General features: G+C 40.5%; 1 protein-coding gene across 1 annotated transcript; it reads right to left on the reverse strand.

The window, feature by feature from the left end:
- Positions 1-1,468: 1,468 nt before the first annotated feature.
- Polr3G (RNA polymerase III subunit G) lies at positions 1,469-8,518 on the reverse strand. The gene is made up of 5 exons (XM_075680891.1): positions 8,269-8,518; positions 7,927-8,110; positions 7,540-7,664; positions 3,226-3,369; positions 1,469-1,654 (listed from the first exon to the last, which is right to left on the reverse strand). The coding sequence occupies exons 1-5, from the start codon at positions 8,509-8,511 to the stop codon at positions 1,565-1,567; spliced, it is 786 nt and encodes a 261-aa protein (XP_075537006.1). The 5' UTR covers positions 8,512-8,518; the 3' UTR covers positions 1,469-1,564.
- Between the last annotated feature and the right edge of the window lie 130 nt (positions 8,519-8,648).

Consider the following 8,648-nt stretch of genomic DNA (forward strand, 5'->3'; position numbering starts at 1 on the left):
CTCAAGCAGATAAAAAGACTGTTACCATCAACCTCAATGGACGCGAACAAGTCTTGGCGATAGACAAGATCGAACCAGCCTACCTAGCGACCTCAACATCATTATCCACTTTCAATGAATTTACAACTGCTGAAACGATTGAACTACACGATTGCCTGGCATCTAAGGCTGTTTCTTGGGCACTGATGCTCTTTTCCTAAGGAGGGGGAGCCCTCTAGCAGCCATCCTCATCGTCCTTTGCTGCCTTTTATATATGGTGCACTCCAGCACGTGTATCTTGTGTCTCGTGCTGAGAGATTGGAAAGATGAAAAAAGAGCTTTTTCGGCTCCCGCCATCGGTTCTCAGGTCTTTTGCTTGCTTACTCACACATTGTTGTAGTGGATCTAGCCTTGATCCCCGTACAAGCATCTTCGCAAATTGATATGTATTATACGAGCAAAGAGCATAACTATTTCAGTCGCAAAATATGATTAACTGTCCTGAAGTTTCTCATACTGAAATATTTTTTTGGAAACATGGCATGCACTTGACAGAAAAAAATATATCTTGGCCCTAGCACGAATATTTAGGTCACTTCTGGCCACTCATTGTAATTACGAAAAGTAACAACTTCCAGATATTGTGCAGTTTTTTTTTTCTTTCTTTCCAAAAAGAACTGAAATGTGTGCAATGGCCTTTACGGTACAAGAAATAACACTTCTTAACACCAGTGAAGCATTACAATACCTCAGACTTCCTGTCGAGCTTGGTAATGTATCTCTTTAAGCAAAAGTACTTGATGGTATTCTTCACACTAGTGTGCCATACATTGTTGCTTTTGTTAGAAAAAGATGGCAATGGCACTTTTTCATTGACGTTCAGAAAACAAAGTTGCTTTTCCATATGTACACACCATCAGTGAAGGGGATAAACCTTCTGTTAGTGACAGAAAGCCATATTATAACTACAAAGTGGTTAGCCAAACAGCCAATTTTTGTTTTTGCCTAATAGCAAAAAGAAAAATGTGTTGCAACAAACAGTTAAGAGCGATTGGGTTTTTCCCTGCTGTTCCAGGTACGGATTACATCTGCATTCACACCAGCATGGCTGCAAAGGGCTGGCCATGCAGATTCAGCACACTGAATAGCCTGCAACATTAACTCTCTGATGAACTAAAGAACAGAGGGACATGATGCAAATCATGTGTAAGCAAAGTGTTTTGGTGGATGAGGCATCTCATTTCCTAAGGGAGTGATGCTGGTGTCAAAGAGTAAACCATATTTCAAATGAACCAACTTCTTGCACTGCATGGTTATCTTGAAATTTGCATTAGACTTACACAATGTTAAGAGTATAGTGCACAACCTTGGCAACAGATAGCTTACAGTGCAATGCATTAGTGCCCTCTTCCCACATTTATTAGCCCACTGCTGCGAAGGAGCTTGTTTGCAATATAACTGTCCTCCACAGGGAATGCATTCAATCATACACAAAGAAAGAGCACTTTTATTGTGCTTGCAACTGGTACCTGTATCACAGGCCACCATATTACACTCTTTAATAAAAAACGAGCATTAGTGTGTCTCAGAAGACAGCACCGTCGTCCAGATTGTCATCTTCGTCATCGCCATAGCCTTCGCCATTGTCAAAGTAGTTATTAATGTAGTCTGTCTCCTGGAAGCAGAGCAAAACAAAGTGGATAATTGTTAACAAGTTAACCTGTGAAATCACATTCAGGCAAACAGTTCACCACCTTTTGCTACATTTCCATACCTGCCACCTTTCAGTTTTATTGTGAAATGATAGATTTGTAGAGCTTGTTTACGATTGCTGTAATGACACTAATAGTTTTATGGTTTTTCATTTGCAGCTGTTAAGGCAAAACTGGTTTCAATTAGAGCAACACTGATTTATAAAGAATGCAGATGCAGTCTTCGACCAATTTTCTGAGCCCGATTTTCTGGAATCGCTTTATTATTCAGACCTAACCGTGGCAGCGCCACCAACTGGTAGAAGCAATGTACAATGGTAAAGGAAATTTCTGCCACTAGTGCATGAATGTTCCATGAATAAACTTCACAAACATTTTTGGTTGTCTGTTGCAGATTATCCTTTCCAATACTATAAGCAGAGTGTTGTTCATAGCATCCATGCAGAACAAAATCTGCAAATTTTTTAATGAACAGTCAGAATTTAAATAGTAAAACAATTTTTACTATATTTATTCAAATATTAATATTTTCCAACATTTACGGTTGCCAAGTGTTCATTTCTGTTGCGAACGTAACATTTCCTTATGTGCACTTGGGTCGCAAGCAGCAATGTATGTGAAACCAAACTTTGTTTTCGTGTATAAGTGTTGTGCACCTTTGGAAAAAATAAAGTGGTTAGTGGCAACTGTCCTGTTGTCTACTCTTACCTGTCATCTTGTTTTGTGCCACTTCTACCAAGATGAACCTGTCTAACTAGACTAACTACAAGTCCTACATTTACTGGTTTCATCTTTTCCCGACTGCCAGAATCAGAGGTATGCTACATTTTTCATGTTAAAAAAATCGGATGCACATTAAATTTCTGCCTTGGTTAAAAGGTCTAACGTCATTTCTATGTCAGTTTTGGGCATTTGTTTTCTGCCATTTCTTTAATTTGACCTGCCAAATAATTCAATCAATTTTGGTGATACCGTCAAGGCAGAATTATCGGAACTTTACTCGATAATTAACCCTTTGAGTGTCAGGTCACAATTTAGTTTTTTTTTTCTTCGGCATTACAAAATGAGCACAACGGTTTATTTTTGGTTGTGCAGAACTAAATGACACGGATAATGGCAAGTTCTCTCTTTGTGCAGTCCTCTCATTCCTACCTGACAAAATGAATGATAAAAGGAACATGGAATGACAGAAATGCAGAAATGTACCGGTATGTCAGTGATGCTGAAAGGGTTAATAAAGGAGTGATTAGTTAGGTTTTGCTAACTAATCAAAGATGTGATTTGTGGTGTAAATAATGTCTGCCTTTTCAACCTAGCTGAAGCAGCAGAGTAGTTTAAAGGATAAAGCTGGTGTAAAAGATGCTAAAGTAATGCAGACAGGGTACATTTCTGCATAGGAGTTTCTTCTGTCATATCTGCTCTTGCTGACATAATGGCAATCACATTGCAATGAAAGTGACAGCTGGCAAAAAATACAACTCCTACTATGCTCCACACATATTGCTGACTCTGCAAGGAGGCTGCAATGGTTTACCTCTTCCAGCTCCTCCTCTTCATCCAACTCTTCAGCTCCCTCTTCCTCCTCTTCATCATCCCCTTCTTTAGGCTTCTTTTCACCAGGTTCCTCCTCACCCTCACCACCGCTGTCACCTCCTCCCACCTCTTTTTCTTCAAGTGCCTACAGTGAACCATGACATAGCATGTTCATTCCCTCATCACAGTAAGATGAACCATGACATAGCATGTTCATTCCCTCATCACAGTAAGATGAGCATCAAGTGTACCACTGCTGGCTGGTGCAGAATAACACTGCAGAAATGATTTCGAAAATATCAGAGGTAGCACACCTAGCATAGATTCCTTTCAACACCTCTACATGGTGTGACAAGTCTCCCACTGTTTCAATTTAAAAGTAAGAAATCACACAGTCTTATTAAGCACAATGTGAATATTTTTTTTTGCACTCTCTCTGCGAATGATAAAATCAGAATTAAGACGATCGACATTGATTTTGCCATCAACCACTTAGAGACTAAGGGTGTGACTCATTTACTGGTTGTCATATCAATGCTGTCACGAGTGTGCCCCATCAGACACTACAGAATGACCCAAGTGAGAGGCCTTGGGCAAGTTTGTTGCACAGTCGTTAACTGTCACAACTGTTCAACCGGTTCAAATAATCTGCAAGTATGAAATGACAGAGGTGGTTTAATACCATGGGCACATTTTGGGGCATCTCGAACATAGATGAATAAACTTCACTCAATTTAAAAGGCAGCTTTACTTTGGGAGCTCCTACCTAAATACATGGGAATGGAGAAATCATTTTTGGCAACTACTGTGCTGATTTTGATTGTTTGTTGCATTTAAAAGCAAAAGATAAAATCTAGAGACTCTAGGAAGTGGCTTTTTTTTTAAGCTTTAAGTTCTTTTATGAAAATGCTTCAAAATCACAAATTTCATAAACAAGGTATAAAGTTCAGTACTGTGAAAAGTTTGGCAAGTTGGTGAGTAATCCTCATACTGTATGGTGAAGCAGTGCATTAAACAGGACAAGGCGGAGAGAACACATTTGAGTGTCGTGTTTCCTTGTGTTCTCTCCACTGTGGCCTGTTCAGTGCGCTGCTTCACTCTAAAGTATAAAGTTTACAAATCCCCACCTCTGCACCAAAAACAGATATCTCAGTTCAGGCACATACCCAAGGGCGGGAGGCCAGGCCCCTCCCCCCCTCCCCCCAAATTGAACGGCATAACTCCCCCCCCCCCCCCAGACCCACGCCACTACTCCCTACACATTCCTAAAGCGCCGCCAAATCAATCTTGAGACTTGACAGCTATTTGGTGGTCATCGTTTTGTTGCCTTATTCACTCCTTTTGGATGGCAGTAGTTATGGGCAGCTTCTCAGGTGTGAAGGCCAGTTTTCTCATCAGTTCAGTTCCCGCGTGATTAACTCGAGATACGTTCAGTTGTCAGCATCTATTGCAATGGTCATGCGCATCGCTGCTGCTCCGTTAGTTCAACCTTCTTTGTTTAGACTGATCCAGGGACCAGGAAAGGGATTCAGTTCATAGCCAGCTGCTCTGTATGCTCGTGAAACGAGTTGTGGCCGTAGAAAATGCCAGTTACGTTTAACTTTTCCTTTTGCTTCATTATTTCCACGAGTGATGGCTTGCCGCGATGATGGCAGATCCTCAGAACCATATACACGTGATATGGGTTAGATAAGGCGGAAAATAAAATCATGCGAAACAGCGTCCATCATCAAACCCTGCAAGAACCATTAAACCCATAAGCAATATGAGTGTCACCTGTTACCTTGTCTGATTTTTCCCTAATTGTACGTCACTTTTTGTGCAAAGTTGGCAACTGGAAACAAGAGTTACAAGAAGTTGAGAAGCTAAGAGGAAGCGTTAGCTTGAGTGCTCCTATATAAATACATGTAAAAGGAGAATTCGTTTTTCTCGGCAACCACTGCACCAACTTTGGCGAGGTTTGTTGCATTTAAAAGAAAGCTTAAAATCTAGTGACTGTTGGTTTCAAATTTTCGATTTAGGTTGTCAGTACTTTATTAAAAATTGGCAAAAATTGCAAATTTTCTGAGAACAAAACTATCAAGTTTACAACTCTAACTCAGCAATGAAAAATGATACCACAATTCTTTGAATTGCATCTAATAGTACATCTAAAGCAGTCAAAATTGATATGTTACACATGAATGTCAAAAATTTAGTAATATGGAAATACAGCTTCTGCAGAACCCTTGTACACGATGTAACAAATTCGTGTAAGATATAAAATTACATATCAAATTTGCCCACATTCAATGATCTAATGGATGCTGTTCACAGAACCGCGATACCTGTTCTTGATGCAGAGCTATTAATTTGTCAACTTTGTGCTTCTATTTCTTTCAAACTTTCGGATTTTTGAAAATTCTTGTAACAAAATTCAGGCCCTAAATCGAAATTCTGCTTCCAACAAAAAAACGTTTTCGCGTTTTACATGTAATAGGCTGCATCGAAGTTGGGCCCGAGCTAAAGCTTCCTCTTAAGCGATCTACTAAGGGAGAGAGCCGAGGCAACAGCCAAACAGGAAGGAAAAGTGAAAATTAACAAATTTAACCATTGTTTCTGAAAATATTTATGGATCAACCTCTTTTTATTTAAAAAGGAAGTAGAGAAAACACTGCTGGAAGTGGAGAATGATTCCGTGTGTTTTGAATGACGCTTCTACAGTTATCAGTCTCAGTTATCAGTTATCAGCAATATTGAGACTACAACAGTCATCACCTGCGACACTGCAAGCAAGGAATTTTTGTTGGACAGGCGAGACGAATAAGAAGAATCTGCAGCGAAGACGATTATATCAACCACCTAAATGACCTTAAAACAACGCTAGCAGAAATAAACTATCCATAAGTTGCTCTTGACAAAGCGTACGATGTCACATCAAGATGGAAGAGACAGTCGGAATTAGCTAAGAAACAGTCTACACGTTGGCTCCCGCTACCTTGTTCCCATTTTGCTCATCATCTTGAATTTCCATCTGCCGCCTTCCCCTTGTTGTCCCTTAATTGGATTAAACACATCAATCTTGTAACCAGCAATGCATGCCGTAAGCTGTACTTCCTTCATAGAGCTCTTAAGCTCTCTACATGTCAAGTTCGTTTGCTGGCATACACGACAGTTATACTACCAACACTTGATTATACTGCAATTATTTAGCACCCCTACACAAAAACAAATATTGACCAACTCAAAAGAGCACAAAAACAGGCTGTTCGTTTTGTTTTAATAGTTCCGGCCACAAATCAATAACTGATAAATTGTCAAAAGCCAATCTACAAACCTTATGCGAGAGAGATCACTGCTCACGTTTTAAGTTTCTTCATCAATTAATTGAAGGGATTATAAAAGTGACAGGACAGAATTTATTAAATTCTCATCTGGATATGCCACTAGGCAATGACATGACCTATGAATAACACAATTCACTACTAGAAGGAATTTAAATATTGCTTTTTTCCCCAAGAACTGTTACCGACTGGAATAACTCAACTAATCATTATGTGCTGCTGTCAATGCTAACATCATTTGTATCTAGTTTAGAATGACTGCGCTGCATATTTTGATGCATTATCAGGTTTACATGAAACCTGTATTATTTGACTGTTTGTGCATATTTTGTTGACTATTGTACTTTGTAAACCACCCTGCTCTAAAATCCCCAGAAAGGGGATTCCAGTATTAATAAATAATGAATAACTTCATCCAACTCAATCTGGTAGTTGTCTCATAACAGGGTTTATGCATTTTACATGTATTTGAAAAGAGAAATCGCATGTGTCCTAGAGCTACAGCTTCCTCTTCATACAGAAACACTGAAAGAATTAGGCAGTTTGGAAGCGAAGGAGTGGGGAAGCAGTTACTTGCTCAGCATTGAGCTGTCTGGATGAACGCCTGCTGTGGCAGTTGTTCTAATGCTACAGTCTTAATCTCCAATTAACCCCCTCGTCCCCTCCCTAACTGCTGATACCGTTCATTTAATGGATGTCACATGCAGTGGTATTATTGCCACAGATTTTAAAACTTGTGCCTTGTCACATATTTTGTACTGAAAGCAGTGCAACAGATAGCTACACACAAATCCAAAGTACAAGCTGCTGTCAAATGACTGAATGTTTTTGATGCGCTAAGCACACATGCCTTTCCTTCATGCATACTGTTGGAACTAGAACAGTAAACCTCATTTCAAACAGCACAATGACTAGTACATGTACTGTCCATCTGAGTAGCCAACCCATCAGGTGATTCGGTGCGGAAACATCCAACTGCACGCTATACATACTTGTAGCTTTTTCTGTATGTCGATTCCCGTTGCTATGGCGTCAGGTCCTCCAGAGACTTTGGCCGGCTTTTTGCTCTTTTTTGGCTTCTTGGAAATCTTTAGCTCCGTCGGGAAGTAAGAAAGATCTGCACAGAAACACCTTGCACTGTAAATGGCAGTTCGTAGCAAGTGCACTCCTCGAAGTAATCTACAGCAAGGAAGCTTCGCATAAGGAATATTTAATACGATTTTTGATGCACAGATTCAGTAACAAAAAGAGTTATACATAGTGGCTGCTACTGCAACTAAAGAAAGACGAATGATCCTACATAAAGTGCATAATCATGAAGGCACTCAGTGATCGCGTCATGCGTGATTGGTCAGCACAGCTGGAAGAATGGATCTTACCATAGATAACGTCAGGCGCCTTTATACGGTAACGGTCCGAGTACCTCTCCACAGTTTGTTGCGGCTTGCACGGAGGAATGTTGAAACTAGACGCGCGCAGGTTCTTGTGCTGCTCGTGAAGGAGGACCGCCAGATATGTGTTCTCTTCCGAATTCACCAAAGGTGCTGGGGAAAAGTCTAGGGGCTGCAGACAGTGAACCGTGCAAAACGTATCTCAGTCTCGCGTTTGCACTCAATGAGCAGAAATGTGAAACAGTGCATAACACTTGGTACGAGCTATTATACTCAGTTGGGCATGCGGGATTATGAGGCAGGAACGAGACACGTAGCTGTACTACAAACCGGGAATGTTGGTGGAGGCTGCGCGCAGAGTGTGAGCGCTGCTTCTTGCCTTGTCAAACCCAGTTGTTCGACATTGAATGACATTCCGCCGCCCCGACCGCGACCCCTTCCCCGTCCCGCCATGGTAAAATAAAATGCTAGCTTGATTGAAGGAATGTTGTTTGATTGTGCAAGAGATCCCTCTACTTTCCGCAACCAAACACAAGCACGTGGAAATGCAGATGCGCCCTGTCGTTCGCGCATAGGATAGGGGCGTGAGTCACGCGTATTTAGGGTGCACGTGCGTGAGAGAGCATTTAACGTAAACGTATTGTATGTAAAACAATTCTTAAAATTATGATGCATTTTCTTAAGTTTTATAAATTACATATGTTTTTAAA

This window comes from Dermacentor variabilis, chromosome 2 (genome assembly GCF_050947875.1).
Source record: "Dermacentor variabilis isolate Ectoservices chromosome 2, ASM5094787v1, whole genome shotgun sequence".
Lineage (NCBI taxonomy): Eukaryota > Metazoa > Arthropoda > Arachnida > Ixodida > Ixodidae > Dermacentor > Dermacentor variabilis.

What these genes read in the sequence shown, in the direction of transcription:
- Polr3G (XM_075680891.1), bottom strand. Translation starts at nt 8,511, where the DNA reads ATGCGCGAACGACAGGGCGCATCTGCATTTCCACGTGCTTGTGTTTGG. An exon ending in AGCCTCCACCAACATTCCCG is followed by an intron (nt 8,111 to 8,268) that starts GTTTGTAGTACA and finishes CACTGTCTGCAG; the next exon opens with CCCCTAGACTTTTCCCCAGC. An exon ending in GGCGCCTGACGTTATCTATG is followed by an intron (nt 7,665 to 7,926) that starts GTAAGATCCATT and finishes GTTTCTGTGCAG; the next exon opens with ATCTTTCTTACTTCCCGACG.